This window comes from Anser anser (assembly GCF_964211835.1).
Source record: "Anser anser genome assembly, chromosome: 4".
Classification (NCBI taxonomy): domain Eukaryota; kingdom Metazoa; phylum Chordata; class Aves; order Anseriformes; family Anatidae; genus Anser; species Anser anser.
In genome coordinates, this window is record NC_139724.1 from 35,273,346 (window position 1) to 35,300,779 (window position 27,434).

The 27,434-nt window shown below is 38.9% G+C and overlaps 1 protein-coding gene across 3 annotated transcripts in view; it reads right to left on the reverse strand.

Annotated features, from left to right (window-relative positions):
- The window catches only part of ARHGAP10 (Rho GTPase activating protein 10), a 144,170-nt gene that overhangs the window by 88,673 nt on the left and 28,063 nt on the right, over window positions 1-27,434 (reverse strand). For all 3 annotated transcript variants that reach the window (XM_083833629.1, XM_083833630.1, XM_083833631.1), the window contains exons 2-4: window positions 14,137-14,232; window positions 13,988-14,049; window positions 1,263-1,334 (exon numbers count right to left, since the gene is read on the reverse strand). In XM_083833629.1, coding sequence (XP_083689755.1) covers window positions 1,263-1,334; window positions 13,988-14,049; window positions 14,137-14,232 — 230 coding nt within the window. The remainder of the gene's footprint in view (window positions 1-1,262; window positions 1,335-13,987; window positions 14,050-14,136; window positions 14,233-27,434) is intronic.

The following is a 27,434-nucleotide window of genomic DNA, read 5'->3' on the forward strand; positions in this document are numbered from 1 at the left end:
CAAAGTGTGATATTCAGACTATGTGAATGTAAATTTTCATGCTAGAAACATCAGGGACAGAACTCTGACTAGGAAACGAGTGAAGATCATGAAATAATTTAAAACATAGCAATTCTCACCCAAAAAATGGTAATGTCCTCTAACACCACAAATACTGAAATAATCCATTAAATATAACTATGATGATATATTATATTTAGAACAAATTCTTTTTCCTTTGACGACTCTAAATTACAGTTTTTACTGTATGTTGGTTCGAACTTCTGACATCCATAAAAGACCAGAGACCACTGCACTACTAAATTGCAATGATTTATTATCAGAGTATTTTCCATGCATGAACACTGAAATCAAACTCAGAACATGTTAATCATTCCTGCTGGAGTCAAAACGTATAGCTCACCTGAAACTGAAAGGTTATCTGAGACATTAGATATCACTGCTGGCGAAGTCATGACATTATAAAATAAAACATCGGCAGAGTGGTAGTTTAAAAATGTATGAATTGAGTTTTGGAACAGAAAATGGTGATAAGTAGCAGTAATTTTTCCCCCTTTTCAAATAAGTATTTAAATCTCTAACAGTAAGAAGGAAGGTAGACAGATACAGCAAGGTGAAAATTGTCCTCATTATACTTACCCAATTGCTAGTCTGTATTTAACCCATGACGCTTAGTTTTATAAATACAAACAACGTAGTGGCAACGTTAGAAAGGTTACTGACAACTTTCACTAAAATAAAAGTACTTTGAATGAGATCCTGTCTTAAGCCTTTCCATCGCTATTTTTTCCTCACTCACATAGAGCAATGAGTGATTTATTTAAAACAATGAGTGATATTTAAAGCAGTGAGTGATTTTATTCAAGTAAAATAAAAGCAATGTTCACTTTACAGGATGCAAAAATAAGGTTAAAAGCATGCAGATGAACTCCTTTGGGTAGTTAATGTGTTTCAGCTTTTGATTGTGCAACTGCAAATAAGAATAAAGTGAATCAGAGTTACCCATTAGGCTGTTAGCCGTATTTCTCTTATTCCAGACAGAAGAGATAAGGGAGGGGGAGGAAAGAAGGAAAAGGACACATTCTTCTCTTCTTAAGCACACTTTCCATTTGTTTCTGAAGCAAGTTCTCAAAGTAGAAAAGAAGTGTGAACAGATGAAATATAAACAACAGTTTCCCTCTGCCAAATACATGTCATTATTGCATTGCGATCCAAGTAGAGAAATTAAACAAACTTATCATAAAGGCAAATGAGGGACAAACCTTTACAGCTCCTAGCTGCTCTTTCCTAAATCTTTCCAAAGGTTTGATCAGAGTTTCAGTAACACTGAGTGCCTAAAGGAAAAAAAAAAAGAGCAAGGGTTAAGCTTCTGTTGCCAGAAAGACAAGTCACTTTAGCACCATCAATCAAAAAAAAAAAGACAAGCAATCTCCAGGGCTTATAAAAAAAAGCATGTTGGGATACTGAGTCCTAACTCAAAAAATCCCATCTCTGAGTTCATTTAAGGTTTTAAATTTTCTATCTTCTCTTTCAATCCACTGTCAGGAAAATTAAAACAAATCTAAAACAAATTAAAAAATGCAGAAATTGACAGGCTGCAGCCAAACAGTAACTGCTTTACTTGTGCCAGTCTTGCAGATCAGGTCAGCAGCCTCAATAACAGAACACCAGAATGTATCACACAGAAAAAATTTTCATTTGAGGACACGCACATTTCTGCAACAACGCAAAAACTCAGGAAACAGATGTAGAATAGACAACTGAGTAGTAAATAATAAACTTTTAATATACAGTTAAAACCATTAGGAATTGAAATAGGTATTTCTAAATATTTACATTTAATTACATTAAGAAAGCTTCAGGTTAACCTAAGTTACAAAATCAAGAGGTGTAGAGATAAGAAATGAGAAATTTAGTTGACTGGGTAAAGTTTCATCTGTCTCAGAGCATCCATCACCACACTTTTTAATATGGCTATGAGGCCATTTATCGTAAGAAACAAAAAAGAAAACAACATGCTATTTTAAAGATTGAAAGCTAGCTTATTTATAAGTTTGGGTTTGGTCTCGGTGCGAACACGAATTAGAATTTTTAAAATGTTTGAAATTTCAGCAGAAGCTGGAATTTCTTGAACACAACAGCAGCACTGAACAAGTATAGAGAGCATGGCAGGTACAGAGGAGCAGATGGGTTCCTTGTGGTCCCAGGGCCAAGGCAGAGCCCCAGGGCAGTTCAGTCCCAGCACTGCAGCCACCCCAGCCCACGGCTGAGCTGCCAGGAGTCCAGGCAGAGCTCCCTGGAAGCCCACCACAGATACAGCAGAAGTCTTCCCCCCCCCCCCCCTCCAAGTTTGAGAGGTTTCAGATAAAACACTGCAGGCCTAATCTGGCCTTCTGAAAAGTTCTTATCATAAAACAGAAGAGGGATATATTAGAGATCTGGCACAGCACAAATCCAAATAGCACTGTCTGCTCCCACCCAGCCCTGGAGCCACGCAGGGATTACTATGGGAGTCATCTTGCCAATTCACCGTAACCAGAGCAACCCTGAATTTTCAACAGCACGCTAACCTATTTATCTAGCTGGAAATTCAAATATTGGGCAAGTCTGGGCCAAACTAAGCATTGCACAGTCATCCTCAGATATTCCCTAACTTCAGAGCACTTGATCTTGTGGCCCAAACCCTTTCTCTGGGAATTCACTTCCTAATTTTGTCAGAAACACTTAAAGCACCGTTTAGCACACACCTGATGGGAGAAGAAAAAGGAGGACTGACAGCCAGAGGAGTCAAACATCCCAAAGAGGAGTTGAGAAATGCGGTTACAGGAAGGATCTATTCCACCCGGCACATTGTGCACATACATCCTATTTACTCAAGGAGTTATCAGGGCCTCCAGGGCATTTTTAGGATATGCAGTTTTGTGAGGCTCCCAAAACTTCCCTGGAAATTCGAAAGGGGCTGAATGGAAACAGTAACTTGTATTTATAACTGGATCAACCCCAAGCAACAGCACCTGAGGCCTTTAGCGTCTCTTTGCTTGGCTGCAAGGATTGAGGCCTTTTAGAGTCTCTCTTGGCTTGGCTGCAAGGATTCACACAAATCCAAGCGGAAAACCTCTCCAGAGGCTGACAGAATAATCCTTCAGTTTGGGAAAACTTCAAGAAGTTTGAGTTGCTTCTGCCGTCTCCTCTCTACTGACAAAGTGAGAGAGAAGCCTGTGAGGCCTACTCAGAGAGGAGCCCGGAGAGGATGAGGAGAGCCGCAGGCTGCGGAGGCCTGAGCCCAGGCTGGCAGGTACCAGCCAAACAGAATGCTTTCAGAAAGGAAAGTGCTTAAAGGCAGCAGCTAAGCACTGAGATAGTCAAAAACTTAAAAATTAGCATCTAACTACAAGTTGCTTCTTGGTTTTTTGAACTTTTACACAACAGAAAGGGAAACATAAGGTCAACAGGCAATGGACGTATGCTGAACATGAAGTCTGAGTCCAGGAAAAACCCAGCAACCTGGTGCTGCAGAAAGAAAAAAAAAAAAACATGGGCAGAAAAGGCTGAGGTTCACAAACCAGAAGGGCTGGCTACAAATCACTTGGTCTGCTACACTTCTGTGCAGCATTAACCATGGGAACCACTGAAGGTATTTGTTTGAAGCAGAAAATAATCTTTAAATCAGAATGGGATGTTCCCTCCAAGACAGCCAACAAATAAAGATTCCACTGTTGCCAGTGGTAAAATAAGCCAGTAATTCTTTCATTAAAAGAAAAACAAGCCTCCTCTCCTTCAAAAAAAAAAATGCTTCTTGTTTTGCTCAACTTAAAACAAACTCTTGTAACAGATGCCTCTTCAACAGAAATTTGCCTGCCCTAGCAGTATTTATGATTTGTCACCCCCTTTGCTTTCTCTGAGTGGGTTAAACAGCAGCGCTGATGAGTATTTCTTGGTGAAGTGGGGTTTTGCAGCTCTTTGATCATTCTTATGGAGCTTCACACCAGGCCCACATATAAAAATATAGGAGGAACATTTCTTCCTCACCAAAAGGAGTGTGTGAGAGTTTGTACGTACAGAAACTGTCAACCAAGATGTGACTGGTACATTTAATAGTGACTTACAGATCTGTTCTTCTGACTCATATACATGAAAACATTCAGTTACAATATGCACAATATTAAATTACATAAGGAGGAATTTGAAGTGTTTTCCAGTATTTAGAATTCAATGCTTATCATAAAGAGCTAGAAAAAGTTGTTTTCATTTCATAAATAAGTACACATTTTTATGCTATTATTCATTGTTAACTTCATGTATTTACAACTTGGGAACTCAAAATATACTACTTTTTAAAAAAAACTAGATACCAGATCAGTAGATAAAAAAATATTTTCCCAGTACATGGAAATAAGCAAAAAAGCTAAGGACCCTTTGAATTTATTTATTACACAACCTTCCCTTAAAGGAGTTTACGTCAAAATCCATCACTTTCAAGAAAGTATATCAGGAATTCAAATTAAATATTAATTAATAACAAACTGCATGTTCCTGCCTCTTTCAACAACTTTTGTATGACTCGAGTTAATTTTTTATTCTACACACACACAAAAAAATCTTTTCTGTTCCTTATACCCCTAAGCTACCCAAACCTACCTGAAAGGAATACATACCCAATTTTAAATTCCAGCAAGCAAACTATGGCATGTGTAAGTCCTAAGTGACCAATATAAAAAGGTCATGTCCCAAGTAACACTATCTTAACCAGCTTTATGAACATCAAGGTTTCACGAATGCTTTCAGAAATGTCTAATGCAATATGTACACATTCCTTGGACCAAATATCTGAAACTGCTTATACTATTTCTATTCTATTTGTTGCAACTACTGACAGGCCAAAGAATTAACTTAATTTTAACGTAAGTCTGGGAACAGCAGCAAAAAAAAAAATCATCGTTGCCAACATCACTTAAGGAGATCACTGTAGCCAACATTTCCAACAGTATCTTAAAGCAGGATTTCAGCTTTGGATATACCTCCTAATTTCAGATGCCCTTACAAAACTTCACCTGCTCAGACAGAGACATTTTACAGAATGGCGATAATCCTGACTTTTACAGGTCTGTATTTTTCAAAAGAAATTTGTAACAGGTTGCAGATTAAGAGGCCCAAGCCAACATTTTCTACAAGCAGTCCACAAAGACACAGACTAAATCCATTAGCAAGTCCATTTACATTTCCAGCAGCTTGCCAATTAGTCACTCAAGTCAACAAGATCCAACAGGTAACTCACCAGTCAGTGCCAGTCCACAACCGACTCCATTTAGCCTGTCATTTTTTTTTCCCTCTTCTCAGAGAGGGCGGAAGAATGGCTGTTTAGGGAGAAACTGCTTCCCTGAACACCTCCTCCCATGCACTGGAACCTGCCAGACAGCACCATCCACCAGCGCTCAAAGCTCTGCATGCTTTCTCACCCTCCAGAGCAGTCTGTCTGAGAAACGCAGCAGCAACAGGTTCCCGCTCCCCTTGCAGCCACAACCAGGCTGTCATGCAGAAGAGGAAGGCTGCTTACGTGGGCTGTAAAGGGACACCGACCCACAAGAGCTGTCGCAGAATCTCAGTCTGGCCTCTGTGGTTACAAAGGCGAGATCAACCAAAGTTAACCAAATTTCAGTTTGCAAATTATACAAATGCAACTGTGGTCTCTCAGTACGCATCCTAAAAATGTCCTTAGACTTCAGCCTTTACTGAAAGAACTGGAAGTTAAACATTGTTGGTCAATAAACCCTGGTGGTGAGAAATTCCTGCACTGACCTTGCTCCGATCTGAATCCAAGCATCCTCTCATACAAAAGAGGTTTACTGACAATGGAAAAAAAAGCCATAAACATGTACCTTGCTACAGACTGCACAGTGACACAGGGGTACCGACTTCCAAAACCTCATCAAAGGAACTGGAATGCAGACCCCATGCCAAACAGCAAGACAGCGTGGTTTAAAGTTTCCCAGTGTACTGACTGGGAAGATTTATTTGTAGACAGGGGCAGGATTGTCTCTCCCCATCAACAAAGCAAAGGAGGAGGCCCACAGCCAGCAGGGCAGAGCTCATGAAACTGTGGAAGTGTCAATGAAACTAGATCTGGGAAGGAAGTTTTGCCCTTCTCAGTATAACAGAGAATGCAGAAAGGAAGACATAGTTAACAGTGATTCAATAAAAAAGTAGGTAACACTGCTGCTAAATAAAGAAGTTTACTTTCTAATAAAGAACTTTACTACCTGCAGCTGCATTTCTGCTCACAAACGACATACAGAGCTCTTTGTGTTCTTCCTAAGGAAGTGCAACATTCAGCCTAGTACAAAAGGTGACTTTCTGGTATCTCCAATATTTGGGTGCAGAGGAAGAAATAAAAAAAATGCCTCTCCCTCTAAAAAAATCTCTCCTGCTACACGCCTCAATTTGATAATGAAGTTTCTGGAAACATTAAACTCTATGCCTGAAAGCCTGTGTTACGTAACTGCACAGATACGGCTCCACTGCAGAGGAAGTCAAATGTTATTTTCAATCGCTTCCTTGCAAAGGTTTAATCTCCATTCTTTATTTTCCCATGGGAACACAATTTCCTCTTACAAGAATATGCTCCCAGTTAGTTGCACCAGCCAGATCTCCTGCCAGTACGCCCTGCAGACATAGCGGCATCTCTCTACCCACTCTTCAGCACCCGTTTTGTATTTAACTGGAGCACTGACAATCGCACAACCAACACCCAAAACTATTCCCCATGTTGTTTGTTTGCAAAATGCACATTTTAACCTTGTAAAATATTCTGGATTTTCTCACTGGTCTAGAGCTTTGCCTGTAGCTTTACAGTCTTGAAAAAAAAAGAAAAAATCCTCCCTCAGCCACATACTGGAACTAAAAACAAGGGTATTTGAGAAATTTGGGTTTGAGAAGGACTAGAGTCTACAGACTAAAGGATTTTTAAGGGCATCTCATAGCATATCAGTAGTTATGTGTCTCTGCATGCGTGCAGAAGCTATGAAAATAGAAGTGACATCCATTCCTCTGGGTTCATTGCTTCTGCAGGAAACCATCTGGTAACAGAAGTATCAGACAGGTATTCTTGGATACATCCTATTTTGTATATTTTCAACATGCCATGAGGCACCTGTAACAAAACAAATCACCTTCCTCATAGATGTTCCAGAAAACTACCCCTGGGGTTTAAAACAGTGACTTTCTAAAACTGTTCTCCAGACCAAACCCTGCTTCACAAGCTGTGGTAGACTCCTGTTCTTCATACTTTTTTTTTTTTCCCTCTTTATTTAAACGCAGCAGCCTTGGATTACAGATGATACAGTGGCAGGACACCTTTGTCCCCTCTTGTCAAAGGTTCTTTCCATTCAGTGGAAGTTTATGACTGATCTAAAGGACAGATGGTTAAAAATGCCTCCTCTGACCTATATGCTATGCTGTGCTCTGAAAGAATGTTTGCATTAATATACTTGCCATAAGACAGCTGGCTTTGAAAAGTTAAACTGGTATCATAAGCAGAGAATACAAAAAAAATTACTTCATTTTAAATAAGAACACTAAATGAAGACTGGTTTTTAACAAAGCTTGCTTACAACAAATATTTAATAGTCCTGTCTTTTGAGCAAGTTTATTCTTATTACATGCATCCCACTATTTAGAGAAATACTATGAAACAATAAACATAACAAATAGGAAAAGAAATACAGACAGCTTTTCCCCATCTGAAATGGATGAAAGCTTCCAGGAATGAGCTTCTTTTAGCAAATCCTATATGCCAGAGCTCAACAGCGTAACACACCAGAACACTGGCCGGGTTCACATAAGAACAGAAAATCACTCCCAGTCCACACTTGGGCTGTATAAAGATCTTGACAAAGCGAAAAGGCTACTCTGAAAAGGAAATAGCGTAATACTCATTTTCTTTGTTCATGGCAAAGCTCATAGTTGAGTAAAAAGATGCCACTGAAAGGCAAAGAATCTAACAGAGAACAACAGCTCCAGTGTTTAGTCAAGTATGAACTGCTCAATTATTGTCAGAGCTGTCCTCCACGAGAAACAGTGGTGTTATTAACAACCAGCAAAACCCAAACTGATGAAAGTTTTACAATGCAAATTCCAAACATTTCCCGTTGATGAAATAACAGAATGAAAATCCTCCACTGAGTTATATTTTTTAAAATAAAATTAGACAGCTTGCAGGAAGGCAAAAAAAAAAAGGGGGGGATTTAGGTCCTGAGATTAAAGTAATTAAATGTTGCTCCCGAGAAATTGAATTATTTGTGTTTCTATCTCCTCACCTGAGCTGTTCGGTAGGCTGTTGGCAACCTAATTTTTCAGAAGCAATACACAATTATGTATTTTTTCCCACTGTCTTGGCAGATATATTTAGCAGGCTGCATTGCCAAGGGATTTAACAGGATCTAAACACACAATACCATAAAATGCCATGAACTCTGATTGAGCAGATCTTGTACATCTTACATCGGAAATCCAAAACTACCAGGTATTTTTTACCTAGATCAGTGCGTAAAACCATTCATTGTTCCTTCACAGATTTCTTCAGATTACCGTGAAGACAGATTAAGATTTATGAACCCTTAAATATCTACATGCTGAGGACCAAGGAAAAACACAGAAAAATTAACAGCACCATCTTCACAGCAACACAGGATCAGTGTAAACTAAATACATAGCCACTGAACAAAAGGTAATAGTAAGCTATTCATGAACACTACTTGTTAAGTGAGCACTTAACCTGTGAAATAAAATCCTGTATTTAAATACTTTTATCATAAGAGATAAGTATTGTTAAGCATGAGTAAGTGTGAGTACATGTTTGCACAGATGATTTAAATTTTACCTTTAACCTTTTGAGCGTATGCCTTTGAACCTTAACAACTTCTTTTAACTTGGGAAACCGCAGCTGGGAAACCTCTCTGCCCTTTTTTTGTTTGTTTGTTTTAAAGTCACTGGAGGTAGAAGAAGAAGGAAGACGACAATAGAGACTTCACCAAGATATTTTCTTTAAAAATCCATACAGGAGCATTTACTTATGTTCCTGATACACTCTGGGAATAATTCTTCTTTCTAAACAATGCATTTGCAAAAAAGCTGTTTTGAACTCAATTCTGACAGACTGGTGAAACTGATTAAAAATGTAAAAGGATTTTCAAGAGGAAAGGACTGCAAGCAGTTTTATGAAAGGTGAAAAAGTCTCATATAATATGAAAAACAGTAAAAAATAGGTTATGCTCAAAAATTAGAACTTACCATCTTTCCTAGGAGATATTGAAAGGAATAAAAGTGTGCCAAAACTATAGCAAATAGAAGAGATCATATCCAAGTAAATTCATATTGCCTTGGAGAACTAACAGGAAACATAATGAGGTGAATACAGTTGTATCAAAAATGCCATTGGAAGTGAAAATGTGACAAAGTAAAAAGGAAATGCACAATTACTTGGGATAAAGTTAAAAAGACTGAGACAAAAACATGTTTTATTTGGGAGGGGGCAAAGAAAACCACGAAGAAAAGAGTTTTTTTTTTTAATAGATATTTCAGAAAACAGAGGGAAAGAAAGCTATAAAATCATTATTCAACTGGAAAGAGTTAAAAGAAAAAAGAGCAATTGACTCTAGAACAAATGCAAATCTTAATAATTGAAGAAAAATACCTCAGTTAATTCTAACAAGCCATCTAACAAAGAACAACAGCTGGATGTTAAGGAGCATAAGGATTTCTTAATAATAATTACATGTATTCTTCTTATATTGCACAGATGAAGAATTAATTACATTCAATTAGAAGAGGCTTTGCTTTAGATTAATTGAAGAGCACAACAAATCAAACTAAGGGGAGAGGCAGCAAGCTCCCAGAGCATGGCAGAAGAGCAAACAGCAGCAGCTTTAAAGGAGGAGAATGCAGAAACTGAGAAAGTAACAGATCAGACGTCCCAGTTCCAATACTCAGAAGTCCTGGAACGGTATAGAAGGTAAAACAGTACAAGTCTGTGAAGAATGACATTGTGAAGAATGACAATTTCCTGTTTGAGATAAGCATCGCAGCCAACCTCCTCAATTAATTTTTCAACCCACCCCGCAACTTCAAAAGCAAAGGTGGTGACCTGGTCTTAACAAATAAACCATGAGAAGAACGAACAAAAAAAATTAGCTGAAAAACTATTGAGAAATAGATGTTTGGCTAAGAGGATGTTTCAAGCAAGATCTCAAATATGATTTTTGCATCACATAGGAAACTAGAATCAAGTTTCCTGCATGATCCAATTTTCAGTAACAATTTGTGGAGTGACTTACAAATAACTCCACCAGACTAATGTACATATGGAGTGACATAAATCCAAGAGAAAGTGTCAGAGCTTCAGCAAACGGGACTCCAGATAATTCTGACATGAGAGATGTCTAAACTACTTTGAAAGGGTAGCAGTCTTCCAGCCTTTGGAAGGGTGACAGTGAAAATTCTCCTATGAAGGAAAAGTGATGTGTTTTACTCCATGAATACAGTAGAAAAGGTCAAAAAAATAAGCTTAATTTGCAGTAAAAGGAGACAGAACAGGTATCTGGGGAAAAACAGAGTAACAACAAAACATCAGAGTGAAACTAGAAATACAGTTTCTGTCCCTGAATTTTATTATTTATTTTTTTTTAAAGAACAGTTTAGACAAGCACTTGTCAGGGATGATCCAGGTACACAAGACCCTGCTACAAAACACACCTCTGAAGGGCTGCAGGCAAAATCCATCCAACTCACTCAGTGCTGGCATAGGAGTAAGCTAACAGGACAGGAGAAAAACCACTGGAGAGACCTAAGAAATCACTGGACACAGCACCTAACAGGGAGAGAAGCTGACAGAAGTTATTGACGGTGCCATGAAGGCTAACTGGACTTAACCAGCATGGTTAAGGGGAACTAAGTGAGAGACAGCAGAACTCCACAGGCAACTGAATAAGAGGAACACTACACACCTCTGAGGGAGTGGAAGCACGCAAACATCAGGGTCACAGCAACAAAAGTACCATACACTGCTGAGATTACTGAGGGAACAGTAAGAGCAGTATCACATCCGGGCATCAGTTACCAACGCTAGAATCAACAGGGAACACTGGTTAGGGGCAGGTTGTTCACCTGGGAGAAGACTGGGCCAGAGAAAGGGAAGTATAAAAGGTGGTAAAAAGGAAGGTCACAAATGAGGAAATGGAATAATCACACACCAGTCATGCAATCAGTGCTGCCAGGGGTACCTACCTAGCAGCCCTGTGCTGCTCATCAGCATAGCCTAAATGAGGTCAGAGAGCCAAATCTGTTGTTCTCATCACATCACAAGACTCAAACCTGCTTTAGTCAGGAGAACTGGGGCTGGGGGAGGGCTGGTGCCCTCCCTGCTGTGCAGGAGAACAACTGGACAGAAGGACTGAGCATCTTAGCATTACTGCATTGGTGCCTGCTCATCCCTAACCTTTTCCTAGTAACCTGGAGATGCCCCTTTCATCCCTGCACTTCCATGAAACTGCTGTACTGCCAAAAGAGCAGAATATAAGCTCTAGAACTCTACTCATCCTTAACACATAAAAATCACTTCCAGAATATCCTCAGGGACAAAATGACCTCTTTCCTCTCTGCCTTGGGGAATGTCACCAAGCTATGGTGCTATGGAAAAGCATAATTTGTTTTTATCTTGGCCACTCCGTAACAGCTCAATGGAATGTTTGGATTAAGGCCGACCTCCCCTTTCGCAAGCTACTAAATCCTTTGACAGTTGGGACATGATTCTGGCAGCCTTTGAAAGTGGTGGGAGAAGTCATACAACCATGAAGTGCAGGACTCAAACATCTGAATTAAATTATTAAATATCCACCAAATGAACGTTTGGTAGACAATAAGCAAGTGAATTTATAGTAAACACTAACAGAAAATTTTACACACTCCAGCTTCATCACACACCATACTTTCAGAAAACCATGAGAAGTATAGGTGATAAGGATCTCATTTCACATTTAAAATACACTCTAAATTGTATTTAATTTACCATGTGGGTAAGAAAAAATTAACCTTCTCAAATGCATAAGTGTTAAAATGCACAGCAATATCTGAAATGCCTTAAGTTTGAAGATGACCTCCTGCTCACCTTCAAAACAATCAGGGGAAAAAACACTCAGTAAACAGCTAACATAAAGGAGACTGGATGCTTTTGAAAATAATCCTGTTATCATATTTGCATCTTAATAGAAACTCTTTGGATCTCTGACGTGATTCCAAACATCTGAGTTCAATTTGCCCTCATATTCTCCATGGGAGTATCCCTAGAGTTCATTTCACTGTTAAAACATACACTGGAAAAAAAAAAGTCAGAGCAGCAGCAGCTGCTGAAAGTGATCTTTACCAATCACCACACAATCATTTTCTCAGAGACTTATGCCCACTGTTGTACTAGCTGACTCTAAAAATGATACATAACATTTGCAAGACTACAGAAAAGGCCACACATCTGGTAACTCAAAGCATATCGTTTCTGTCTGGAATTAAATATTTGCCCCACAATATTTCATGCTCCCTAGTTGTTTTTTTTAATCAAACTATCACTGTTCTAAAAGTTACTGCATTTCATACTTTTCTTATCAAGAAAATGACAGGAATAAGCTTTCAGTGTGATACCACCTTCTGCATAAGCATGGGCAGCATACCAAAAAAAATTAGTAGTACTGTTTCATGGCATTCAGTCTGAAAAACAGAAGTGTTTTTACTATACAGAGAACATTGGATTCTGCAAAGCCTACTGTGTTGGTAATCTGTCACTGCTGAAGATCTGAAGATCTATTGACACCGTCATTGAAACATGCCACATTACTCTCAAGTCCTCTCAAAAACCTGACATCAAAATACAGACTGGAAAACAGCGTGACAAGCTAGGAACTTTTTCACTGCAGACGTTTCCCAAAGAATTTCACTAATTAGATGTACACAACTTCAATAAAATAAAATGCAGGAATGGCTGGCAGGAAAAACCAGAGTAAATGCTATACTTCAGAATTACAAGAAACAAAAGCAGCGTTACTACATACTGGAGCAATCCCTACAATTTGGCAAAGCAACTCAAGATACTGAAAAAAATGTCTCATGTAAAGACACTGTTCTTCAGTAATTTGCAAGGAACCACACAGACCTTAGCCCCAACCCAAATACAGTTCCATATCCGAACAACATACCAGGATATAACACCGTAACATGAATATTATTGGACTTAAGACTGCCAGAGATAGAGAAGTCTACAAAAAATTGTTCACCAGCTTTCTTGCTTGTCTACATACTCCTACACTGCAGGCAAAGCTTCTGTCAGGAAATTAAGACAGCAAAGGTACATTGTAGAGCTCTTAGCCCATGGTCGACATGCAGCCAACCTGACCCAGATTACACTAAAACCCTAAGCAATCAAACACAAACACTCCCATCTACACAACTGAGCAACTAAATATTTGCATATGCAACCCTCCACCAGACTGCCTGCCTATGAAGAAGAGGGTTACTGCATCCAGCCAAGAGACTGCATTCCAAATCCACCTAAATCTTGAAGCTGGTGCCACAGAGATCCTGGATCCAAATCTGGCCAACTTCCCAATCCTACATGTCCTCCTGCACTATTGCATCTTTCATCGTGTTATTTTACTGTAACAGGCAAACAACACCATGGTGCTTTTAGCCTTCACCCCAGCCACAACTTACTGGGGTACTACCATTTCAAGCTAATTCGTAATTATCTGTCGTTATCACAACAGCTTTCTTTAAGAAGTAGCTGCTGCCTCTAATTCTAGACTACAGAGCAAAGGCTGCACAATGAGAGCCTCCACTGTTAAGCTATTGATATGAACAGCTTAGTGGTTAAAAAAGCAGCAAGCAACTTTAACTTTCAGCTCATTCTCTGCTATACATACAGCCTTTTAAAATGTTTATTGAAACTCACCAAAATTTCTCTTTGTTCTTCCAAATTTTTTAAAAAGTTTGAAAACTCATGAAGTGATGCATCTGTAATACAAAAATAGAAAAAAAGTTTAATCGTGTTACCAAGATGTCGTGGCAAAACATAGCCATTTATAGTCACTTCTTACCTACCTATATATCTTTCGTCATCTGTCTCTGCATCGCCAATGAATTCAAATTTAAAGTCTCTCAGAGAATGTGCAAATTTTCTCTGGGCTGCTGAAAGGTCTGGTAAAAAAAAGAGAAAGAACAGATTGAAGGTTAGAGAATCATTTTAAGAAAGCTGGAAAATCCTGCTACCCCGATCAACTTTTACAAGAAACTTTAACAGGTCTGCCTAAGAACATTACAAGATGATATATTAAGTATTGCCTAAGCCTTTTCTGGTCTCATCTGGGAATTTGTCATACATATTTCTTTATACAAGGCCACAGATTACAGAGCAGGTATGATCATGGGTACAGTATCAGATCTATCCTTATGCTTCACTCTACCATAATTTAGGCCACAGGCCATACAAACAGATCTGTAACTACAGAAGTTTAAGCCACAACACAGAGTAAATTGTGCCAGCAAAAGGATTCTCTGCTAACCTAAACTTGCTAACTCATTTGCTAACACAAACACAGATAATAGGATTTCCTACCTACTTCACATAGATAGCTCTGCTTGTGGAATGTTTATACATAAACCAAATTTAGAAGAATTTATACACTGGAACTAGAAATTTTATGGACTTAAAACCATGCCAAAAGTTATACGCACATTATTGAAATTATTTTTGTATTATGTATTTTTTAATATTACTAACCCATTTTTCTCCACCCAGTTTTATTCTATTAGTGTTGTATAATTTGGGGGTCAGAGGGCTATAATCCATACCCCCCCAGGAAGCAATCAGATTCTATATTCCGCTACAATATCAGCTACAAAGCCCTTATTAAGATTTATAACACCGTGAATAAGCATTATACACACTTCTGTTGTGCTGATGTGCAGTTTGGAAATGTCACGGGTTCTGGAGGGAAGGAATTGCTCAATGGGGGAAAAAAAAAAGGATGCGTGTCTTGGTACACTCCTACTCAGTAGTAAAGGTTTTACTCACATTTTTGTTGTCAGCCAGGGTTAAGGACAATGTGAAATGTTTAGTTAATCTATAATCTTTTTCATATCACATGCAGTTCTAAAGGGCTAAGAACAACTCTTAGCACACTGGCTAAGCATTTTGTTCTTTAATATTAAACAGGAGCTAAAAGAACACAAGCTTTTTTTCTTTTTTTTTTTTTAAATGACTGTCAGGTCCTGCATGCAATGCATTGTATGTTGTATCACCTGTCAGGTCGAGTCAACTTTGGTGTACAACGCTGCATCGTAAGCTCAATTCAATTACTTCAAAGGTTGAATCACAAATACTCTACAAACAGCAAGACAACCTAAAATGAATAAAACGCTTTCTGATCTTTGTCATTCCACCTTCCCTTCTTCTCACCCATTTCTCCTTAATCTTTTTCCTCACCTACGGTACAACAGCTTCTTCCTTTCAAAGTCACACTGCCAGGTATTTGCCTCCCTTCTGCAACTGGCTCCTGAAGCCTGTACACACACCTTTCAACCCAAAAGCAGCAGGATGCTGCACACATTTAAAGGAAGAAGGATAAACAACATAATTCCCATCAAAAAGGAAACACTGATATTTTAAATCAAACGTCTTGTGCTGTTCCTAAAGCAGACAGCAAAAGAAAAATGTTCTGCCAGCTGTGAAAGGCAGAAAAGTTTAAAAAAATAAGTTTCTTGAACATCTAATGTTATGCTTATTTGTGAGCCAAGTCACAACACAAGGCTGAAAAGAGTTTATTTGTAGGAGAATGTGTCCAGCAACCCACACTCTCCCAAACCTATTTAATTTTCTTGAATCTGATAATCCTCTGCCAAAGCCCTGTCATATGAGAGCGAGCTCCATGCTACAGGATGGAATTGTTTATTCTGCTTCCCCCCTTTTAGAGGTACAATATTCAAATAATGTCAAGCACGGTACACATTAGGGCCAGCATGCCCACACACCACGCTCCCCAGAACCCCCTTCCCAGACTACAAGGGTACTAAAACACTGCAGCGGGCTACAGGCACCACGTCCTACATGGCTGTGCATCCCACCTCTCCACCAAAGGCCACCTCTCTGGTGACAGGGACAGCAGACAGAACCTGTGTCTGCACCCTGATGCTTTCAGGGGAAAAGCCAACACCTGGGGTCAAGTCACTGAGCTCTACCGAACCTGTTAAGGGACTGGAAATTCCTACAGAAGGGTTGGAGGCAATAACCTGTTAACACCGCAAAGCTAGATTTGCAGAGTTCCTGTGTTCAAGTCATGAAAATGCGTTATATTTTTGCAAAATCCTTCCACATATCATCTCTGTGAAATGTTTAAGAACTGTTCCATACAACTTTGGGAAGTATCTGAGTGTGGGTGGAGACTGGGGGTTTGGGACACAGAAAAATGACCTGATGGTGTCACAAAAGCCAGTTACTTATCTGTTGAAACAACATCAAGAAGAAAAGACAATGAAAGAGGAAGAGACTTTCTGACAGATTTTAAGAAATTAGCACTTTTGATAAAGATGAGAAGTTACTGGAGCAAAGTAAAAACCAATCACATGTTGCGAGACGTAATTGGGAAGAAGCAAACCTCCTGACTGGGGAAGGACAACTCAGTCATTTGATTTGACAGACTTCTGCAACAACCAGAGTCCCAACGGTTGCCAGAATAAAGAGATATTTAATCCTTCTCAGTCTGCATGTGTTAACTGCAAGATCCATCACCCAATGTTTTATATATCATACATCAATTTTCTTCCATTTTGGCTAAACTTACCCCGAAGTCCACATTCTGTTTTCATTCCCTATGCCAAAATAGGGCAGGGAATAACACAAAACTGTGGTCTAACTCAAAACTAGCACCTTGCTGGGCAGAACCACTGGTGCCTAGCTATTCACAGGTATGGAAGTCTCTGCTCTAACTCTTGGTAAAGTAAAAGCAACAAAACTGAGCATCAAGTAAAAATAGAGGAAATCTTTTGAGAAAGGGCAGAATGAGAATATGGAATTTGTTTTGCAACAGTGCAGGAAAAATGATGAGGATGACAGCTAGACTCAAAAGAATAACATAACGTCAGATTGGATTTTCTTGCCATTTGATGAACCATGGCTCAGGAGAGACACCTGAAACCATTTGTAGTCCAAACTTCTACTGTGGGGCAAAAAGCAAGAAACTGCTCCAGCCTCTACCCTTATCACTTCCACATATTCTATGGCACATACATAACAGCACAGAAGTATTCATGAAACCATGAAGAAACAGAACAAAAAACCCGCATGCTAATGCCAATGTAAGTACTATACCCTCTTACTACCGTGTTATGATTTAAATGCTGAACATTGCGCCTTAATTTAGAAGCTTCACGAATGAAACTCAGCTCTCTTGTTAGCAGACTTTTATTGCAGCAAAACTGTTCAGTTGACTCTCACAGAAACACCCAGTATTGTTCCACATCAGCATCAGAGGTTGCAAGACCAGTATGTGCTATGTAACACAATGCAAACATAGATGGATTCCAGCTACATACAACAGAGTAACACAGTACGTGAGTAAAACATACATCAAATGGCACAGCCATTTATGCAGTTTATCAGGATAACACCCTAGTCTACCGAGGGGACAAAAAAAAAAACAGTAAGAACTTAGGAGCCCAGAAAGCAATTATTTTATTCCTTTTAGTTTCCGTATTGAACACAGTAACACCGAATTGAAAGGTATTGCAAGTGGTAAAAGGGCTGTTGAACGTTGAAAGCTGCTGCTAATGGTCTAAAGGGAAGAACAAGATTCAAGATCAAACAGTATTTAAATATCAGCCAAACACTAACACTATTTCCTGAGTAACACGTAATCCTGGCAAATCCATGTGGCAAACTCACCTTCTTAAAAAAAAAAAAAAGTATCTGCTGAATGTTCTGAAGGAAGACTAAAGAAAGAAAAACATTCATTTTCTAAGATGGAATGAAGGGGACACAGGGGCTTTTAATTTTCCCTGTTATTGTTCTCATCTATTGCATTCTTTTCATGCTTAAACACAACTATTTAAAAATACACCAGAAGGGCCAAAAAGACTTCCAGCTCTCCCCCTCTGCTTTGGAGTGCTTTTGCACCAATCACCTGCACCAGCACCGTGCCAAACATCCTGCACCGTACACGCTGCCGGTGCCCCACACTCTTATTTTTCCATTTGGGTTTGGAGGAAAATATCTTTGTTTCTTATCTGAGCTGAGGCGAGCCAGTGTGACAACACAAGTTGCTAGGCACTGGCCAGCCCTCACTTACAGCATGAGACTCCAATCACCCCACTTGCTCTGAAGTAAATACTGTATTAACCGTCTAGCCTAAAGCTGTTGCACAGAGCGAGACAGTAATACTATTTCCTAGGGTATCCTGGACATCTTCTGCATGGCAGAAGTTACCTTCAACAGCCCTTTTTATTAATGTTTTCTAGAGTAAAATATGGATTTCTACCTCCAGCTTCACTTTTACAGGATCACTACAATTCTTTAAGAACTGGAATTACATCTCCTTTCCTCCTCTCTAACTACAAATCTTCTTTATGCTAACAGAAATCCTCCAGCAATGACAGGTTTACAGCCGCTTTGTTTAACACGGGTTCAGATTGCTCTGGTCTCTTTCGCTAACACTCTCCTTGAAAGCTAAAAGGTTCGCAGATACCTAGATTTACCTACCAAGCTTGTCTTCGACATGAAAGATTAATATTAAACTTCTCGACTGTCCTCAGCTACTATCTCCCTCACAGTGGCTGCGATCAGGCAAGCTACACATGCTCTTGAGATGGGCAAGGGCAAGCAAAGAGCCAGACTTCTCCAAAGACGTCAGCAGCGAATGAAGCAGCTTCAGCAGAAGAGAGTACTTGACGTAGTTTGTCTAAGAGCTGCCAGATGAACTTGTATGATGTTTTGTACAAACCAAACACCATCTCAGTGATGGATGGGACTCTGTTTCTCTTCTGTGTCCCCTTTAACAGTGAACAAGGGATCTAATACAATCCACAACAATGAGAACATGAACAGGATTTAGTTATTACCTTAGTAAGATGGGTAAACAAGATTTACTTATCAACTTAGCAGATGCAAGCTGTGGCAGATTAAGAGCAATAACATGTTCCAACTCCCTGAAACTAAATAAACTTTTTGTTATTCATTTTTATCCAAGTATATTGAAAGAATCATCAAAACGGAAGAAAATTACGATAAAGCTAAAACACGAAGTCATTGATTCCCCTCCAAAAGACAGAAGGGAAATCAAGTTCAAGAACTAAAAGATTCCTGGGGTCAAGGTTTAGCAATGTCACAGTACCTGTGAGTTTCTGAAAGCTTAGCAAATTCAGGTGTGACGATTAGAAATCAACTGATTACTGACTTGCCAAGTAGCTTTTTTTTTTCCCGCAGCACAATACAGTGTAGGCATTTTTGGGCCATCCCACACCTTTAAAACAAATAAGAAAAGCCACAACCCCTCCTCATTTCAGTTTAATGCAATTAGTAACACAACATTCTTCTGCTGTTGGCCCAGCAAAGAGATCTTTCCAGCCACAGCCCCCAGGCACTCAGCAGTCAATAGCTTCACACTCTGCATTTACGTGCTCAGGCCTGAGACAAACCTACCAGCACCACGCTCAATAAAAAACATCTTTCAACTGACATCTTCCCCCATTAAAACAAGCAGCCTTTGGCAGTCCCGCTGGAATCACACCAATGCCACCATCTTTCATCGCCTGTTCCCCTGTTGCAACCTCCTCTGACTTCTCTGTGCAATTCTACCAGCAACATCTACTACATAAAAAAAGCTACAGAGGATTAAAAAAACAATGCTGTCTACTGTGAACAGCAAGGTAATTTAACAGGTTTACAAGACAAAAATCAAATAGTCTCCAAACAGTCTCCAAAGAATGCAAAGAGTGATTACACCAACATTATGACGTATTTAGTATTTACCAAACACCCTCAAATGTGGTGTCAGAACGAAGTTACTCTACATCAAGTTTAAAAGCACACATACACACACAAAGGGGAGTTTAATTTTTCAAAATGTAACTAAAGAGAGGAAGAGGTAACAAAAAGCAGCAACATTTTAGAAAAAGTCTTACCAATCTTAACGCTAAAGAGTTTTTGTTTCAAAAAAAAAACTTTCCATAAACTTTGTATTTCAGCAAACTGACAAAAGGAAACTGCAAGATTAAAATAAAAACCAATCAACCTTAAGGTAATTTACATGTAAATATACATGAACACCAACTTCAGGCATCTTAATCTCTAATGGAATTCTTCTTTTCAACTCATCACAGATAGCAATTGATGTCGCTCTTCTGTTACACTAAAAATCCAAATTATTTCATGACTCTCCCAGCTAATTGCAACAAGAAAGGACAGAAGCCAAAAAAGAAAAGCATGTTTTTATTGTCCAGAGTAAAAGAAATAGAGAAAACTGAATACTGGGAAAATAAATATTCCTTACAACAATGCCTCTGTTAGGAACCGACTGGCTTTCAGTGTTTGTTCCATGGTCCTTGACATTCTCCATTAGCAGTTTTCGTCCATGTTGGGATAATTATTTGTGGCATAATTATGCTACAAGTAAACACGGGCTATTTAGGCAGATGGTTTCACTAACTGAACATAACTTCTCGTATCTGAACTAACCACAACTGAACAGTATGACAGACCCATTCCAGCCTTCTCCCCACTTCATAAGAGAGAGAACCACCCTTTTTTTTTTTTTGCAAGATTTCAATTTATTAGGTTACTATTTTATGATTTTCCTTCTTTCAAGTCCACAACCCTATATTCTAAGCATCATTACTCTCCACATTAATTAAAACAGACTTGTTAACAAAGCTTTCAGATTTAGTGTATTCCTATTATTACAGGCATACAAGATGTTTTAGACTGCATAATCTCAAATCATTGTTTTCTCCTAAAGCAAGTATACAGCATAATACCGTAAGACACACTATCTATCTACCTTCTTGAGTTCTTCAACAGTGAAAACAGACTAAACTCACTTCTCTCCTTTCTACCCTCACAAGTACAAGGGTACAACCTCCAGATTCCCCCACATCAAGAAGCAAACAATTAATTTGTTAATTGCCATATGCGCAATATCACAAAATAGCATCTTGTGTGAGTAGGGACAAACTGCCAAATCATCTCTCCATGTCACTCCACTGCACCACACCTTCCTGGGCTCTTTCTTTTTTTTTTTAAATCTGGATCTTTGAATTTGGAAAGCCAGTCCTACTCCACCCTGCCAAGTACATTTTCCTCTTTTGTGTCAAAGGTGTTAGGCACAACAGCATACTCAGATGTTCACTCTCCTAGGGCACCTCCAGCAGCTCTCACAAGAGCGCACCCCTCTGCCAGCTCAGATGGTGACTAAATCTTTCACCTCTGCTCTTCAGGAGCACAGCCAAAGTCACAATTCCTGACAGAAAAAGGTAAGCTGTGTCCCTAGCACTACAACCCTGCCAATAAATTCATTGTTTCAGGGGTGGAGAAACACTCCGGCAAGCACTCTGACTTAAGACCTGCATCCTAAAGATTGCTGAAGGGTCAAGCAACTATGATGGAAATTGTGGAATAGCATAAAAGAATCAAGGGAATCATAGCCATCTTCCTGAGCCTTACAGCCTCCGTGGCTCTGACAACAAAACAGATCAAAGGAAGAAATAATTTGGAAACCAAGGACTAGGAAAAACAAATTTGCAATGCAGGAAACTGTGAGAGTGCTCTACCAAATTTAGACAGTTCTCCAAGAAAAACTAGCATTTCAGGAATCGCTGCAAAAGTTCCCCTATATCACACAGCACCAAATGGTAGCAAGATGGACACCAATGTTATGCATATAACCTATTCCCAGAAAAAAAAACTACACCAACCCAGAAGCAAAAGTTTGAATAGATGATACCAAAATGGTACCAGAATCTGCATGTGATTAAAGCTTTCACTGGTAAAACCTTCTGCAATACCTTCAGCTCTACAGACAGCACAGATCCAGGAACTCTTTCCAAGAGTGGATGAATTAGAAAGCATGAGGTGAAAAAAAAAAATGTATATATATATATATATATATATATATTCCCAGAGATCAGGATTTTATTATTACTAAAGATGTATGAATTCAGGAGGTGAGATTACACTTCTATCAGTGACATTTCTAGCAAAAATTGAAAATAAACTTAGTCTTCTATAGGACACCTTTGACTGTTAAATTGAACTGAAACTTAAGTATGCTGTAATCTCCCATTCAAACTCTTGTCAAATACCACACGTTAAGGCCTTTCTGCATTTCTTCATGGCTTCTTCATTCATATTTATTCTGTAGGCTAACTATGCTCTTGTTTCACAAACCTTTCATATATCCCCACTGAAGCTACTGATGTCTCAAGGACAATTTGCAAACAAGCAAGGATGTTCAGCAGCAAGCAAATGAGAAGACCATACTGTTTAAGGATGAAGGATTGGGCTAGATAACTGAGAACATTCTCCTCAACTGGGAAACTCTGTAAAAGAAATAAAGTAGTTACAGGGTAAGAATTGTTTATTGTACAGATACTTATCCAACATCAGCATTTTGAATGTTTTAATTCTGGAGAACAGCTTTCTTTCCCGGACTTATTTCCCAAACAATAACTGTAATGTTTACATAACAGAAAATATTTTGCTGAAGTAGTATTTTGATTGCAAAAGAAAAGACCAATTCACTTTTAGGTGGACACTCAGTTTTGCCACTGTATTCTTTAACTTATCAAAGTGTATGTGATGTTGTCTCACAACAACAGAAAACGAATCTATACACTGAATGCTGGACCCCTCACAGATCTTAAATTAAATGCTCTCTGAATTCAGAACACTTCACTTTTCAAAATCCAAATAACCAACAGGGCACATTTATTTGATTTCTTAGGTCATCAGACTTCACTCATGGCAGTAAGGTAAAGTTAACACAGCAGAAGGACTTGACCACCACTGGAGCACACAGATTTCCCCCTCCCAAGAAAAAGGACTGACTTCATTATTTGGTAGTAGAAGTTGGCTTGTGCTCTCTTAAGACAAGAGACTGAATCTCGATGTGGTCAAGAAAGGTGCAGAGGGAGCACAGCCCAGTCTGAGAGGGGAGGGGCACAGCATGTGTCCCACATGTCACATCTGCTGCTAAGCATCAACATCACCCTAGAGTGTTCACGTCCAAGAAAGAGTTTCAGCAAGACTGGGATTTTTTTCCTCCCCAGCAGCAAGCAAGGGGGAAAAAACTGATAAAATTAAAACAAACAAAAAACACCTGCACACGAAAGACACGAGAGTACATTTTGGAAAATACATGACAATTTAGTACATTGCTACACAGAAAACTTAAAACCCAATTTCAGAAGGCAGAGGTTAAGAATTCTGGCAAGATTTGCATTAAACTCCCTTCATTGAGGTACGGACTTTTTCTTCCACCCTGGGCAAGCCTGGGTGAACCTTCAGCATCAAGGAGGATGGGATGACCTCAGCAGCCTCCTGAAGAGGGAAGAGTTTAAGAATAACTTTGCTGTAGCTAGACACAAATGAAACGAATCCAGATTTTTGACAGAGAAACAGCTGGCAGCAACTGTGGTGCAGAGGACAGCCTGTACTTATTATGTCATATATAGTTTCCAGAAAAAGCACTGGAAAGCAGAAAAAACAGATAGCTAAACTAGATGCCCAAATAAAAAAAGGATTTTACTCTATGCTTTTCCAAAAGCGTCAATTGAGAATTTTAAGCATAAAGCATCATAATATTTTTGTGTAAAAAATAAATTTTCCTGGTATATCTGTATCTGATAGAAGCTGTATCTGGCTGAACCCTAGAGAAACCAAAGATTCTAATTAGGTCAGACAAAAGCCATATACATACATACCGCATGCTCCTGCATCTGTATACTTGACAGAAGATTCTTCTAAAGGAGTAAAGGAGTAACAGCTGAAAGCATTGAAATGCCTGAAATATGAAGGTAAAGGATAATCCTTCCACTCCCCTTTAGTGCTTACTGTTGCTCTTATTTAAGTTGCTTCTACAAGAAACCCCTGATGCTCCAGCATCATTTCACCAGACAGTTTCTCTGATTATTCCAGTTTATTTGCCTGGGAAGAAGAATAAAGTCGTTGCTCATGCCATCAATAACCAGTAACAAAGCTTACCAGGAAGTATTTAAGGATTCAACTATGTAGTATGGTATATGCCAAAAGAAAAACTTGACTCATCTCTGTTCTGGATAGTTGTGCAATATTTGAACTCTAAATGTAACAAAATCCCTTAATCCTTCTGTCAGTTTTGGATTATGAACTTTACACGCATCCAATAAATCAGTTACAGAATATTACTATGTATGTAAAGGAGAGACGACTTAACTCCAAAGAGGAAAAAACACTTGACCTTAAAGTTACTGGCACACAAGCATGTGAAAGCCTCACTGCTTTGGGATTTCAGTATATTTTTCCAAAATGAGTTTCCCATCAGAATATCAGTGACAACTGGTTCCTAAATAAAAGATTACTAAATGATCAAAAAGGAAAAAGAACAAAGCAATTTAGGATAGCCAATAGCAACCATCATATCCCCCATGAGAAGCACAAGGTAAAAAAAAACACACACTCCTGCACAGCTGTACCAACACATCCTATAAGCAAGGAAATCCATTTGTTTAGTCTTCTAATGTAACTTTCATATTTCTTTGTTTTCAAACAAAAGGAAAACTTGCAATAGATCATGCAGTAAAATCTTCCTAGATTTACATCTATGTTTTGACAAATATTAGCTTGTTTACCAAACAAGTTATTTTTGTTCCTAAATAAGCATAAAGTGTATAAGAGTGAAATTACTAGCCTACATAACTTTTTTGATTTTTCTATAACTGTTTCAGCCTCATTGCTATACACTCTGCATTTCTGACACAAGGTGTTCTCAAGAGAGATAAGATAATACGGTTTCTTGTGTAAAGTCGAGCAATGCTGTGAAAGGCAATGCACAACCTCCCTGAGAAACTACCGTGTATTTCCTGAACTAGAAGCGATTATTCTCACCACTTTGATGAAATGAGAAACACTTTGCATAACAGAATATGAACAGGAGTACAGAAGTCAGTTGTTCTTGCTTAGTGTTTGTGTTTCACTGATAAAAGCTGAGGGGGGAAAAAAAAAAGACCTAGCATTTCCAGAAGGGGAAAACAAAAAACAGTGCTTTTTATTTTTGTTTTAATAAAACGTTTGGATTTGTAATGTTTTTGTTACCATTTCTGGGTCTGGAACATTACTATGCTTCAGAGAACTTGTTTGTAAAAGAAGAGGTATTGATTTTTGCTTTGTATCCTTCCCTGGAACCACCACCCACAGTTTATATTCAAGTACTGTCCCCAGCTATCATCAGCCTACAGATCCACAACTTTGCTTTGCAAGCCTGGACACCTTCAGCATAGTCAGAACTTTAACTGGATGTATCAGAGCAAGTGACAAGTGGAAAAGAGGGGAGCAGAGGACTAAAACTGTTCTATGACAATCCACAAATGTCAAATTAAAAATCTAAGCATGAATTTCCTCCTCTAAAACAAGAGGAGGTGGAAAAGGAAAAACACATTCTATCAGCCCAATAACTCATATGAAGAACTGTTTGGGCAGTAACAATTTATTTTATGTGTACAATACTCACAGAAGAGCTTCAAATTTCAAGGATGCTGTCAGAAATTATTATAATAAGAGAAAATATGCAATAATCTGAAGGAAAAGATTCACCTTTCATCAGTGAATATACTTTATCTGTGGAACAGAGGAAGTTATGCATAGCATGCATACACACAATTGTTTGATGGAGCAAAAGCCCAAATCACTTAAAAATCAGTTTAAAAGAAGGCATGCCACAACTTCTATAACATTTGATCAATGCTATTCTGCAGGAAAAGTGCCAACAAATCTACCAGAAAAAAATGCTAGTTAGAAAGCCAACCAAGACCACAAGACACTTAAGGGTTATTCTCCAGAGGCAGAAGAGAGACCTCAAGTTCAACAACTGTCAAAAATTCTTAAACCCAACACAGTGCTAAGAATAAACAGGAAACTCATCAGCAACGCTTCCTAGCATCGCATCCTCAACAGTGCATAACAAGCCCCTTTACAGGGTAACTGTGGCTTGCTGGGGAGGTGGCCTCCACGAGGAAACATCACCCTACCTCCAGCTCCGTTTGGTACCCGGCATAAAGCTTAGCATCTCTGACCCCACTGAAGGGAAAAAGGGAAACCGCACTCACCACCCTCCCACAAGACTCTACCACACATACATTGTGCTTAAACAGCTTCTTTAAACTAGCATAGGGAGACAACTGCAACATACCATCCATCCAGGTACCTGGCTTCCGTGCCGCTGTACAGATCACAGCAGTGACAGAGCTGATGCCACTTTCTAGTCCCATGGAAACTGATTTGTTTTGGAGAGGCAAAAAAAAATTACACTTTTTCTATCAAAACTCATCACGTGAAACATATGCTGAAATTATCTATTAAAAGATTATTGCTACTTTGTACCACAGAATTATAAATATATGCTTCAGTACTTGAAATTCAACATTTATTTTGGTAATCAAGGAAACAGTGAAATACCCCGCTGGTAAAGCATTTAGTGTAGAAGCGGGCTGAGGTCTGGCGATGACAACCAGGAGAACTCACAGTTCTTCCTGATACTTTAGGAAAACGCACAAGATCTATTATCCAGCTGTGCTCAGAAGGCTCCAGGGTTAAAAGGCTGGCCTGTCTGACTGCAGGCTGACCGCTGGACACTCACCCGCGTCACAAGCTAATTATTCAACTCGAGACTCTAGGATAAACTCTGCATGTCTGTCGTTCTGCACTTCAGCTGTACTGACTTTATAGCTCAAGCTTTAGCACTCACTGGTACAAACTGTACTGGCGGCTCCGAAAACTTTAAATATGCATGCCTTTTAAATCAGATTGTTCATACGCCAAGCTTAGAAGCGAGCAGAAAACAAGCAAGACGATGGAGAAAGGCAAGTAATTAACTAACAAGCCCTGACACCAAATGAATGAGCAATTTGGAAGAAAAGGACAAAATGTGAATTATGATGACAAATGGGGGGTATAATTGCCTAAACAGTTCTAAATTTTACCAAGCTAATAGGAAAGACTAGGTTGTCATTCTCTGCCTGTCCCACCCGTTGTTCTCCATACATTACCAAAAGAAAAAAATATTCAAAAGCAGTCGATTTACGCAAATGTCACAGTTTACCTCAGCTTATACGTTTATAGTGCAAAGTCAACAAGAAAGCATTTTTGACAGATATTTCAG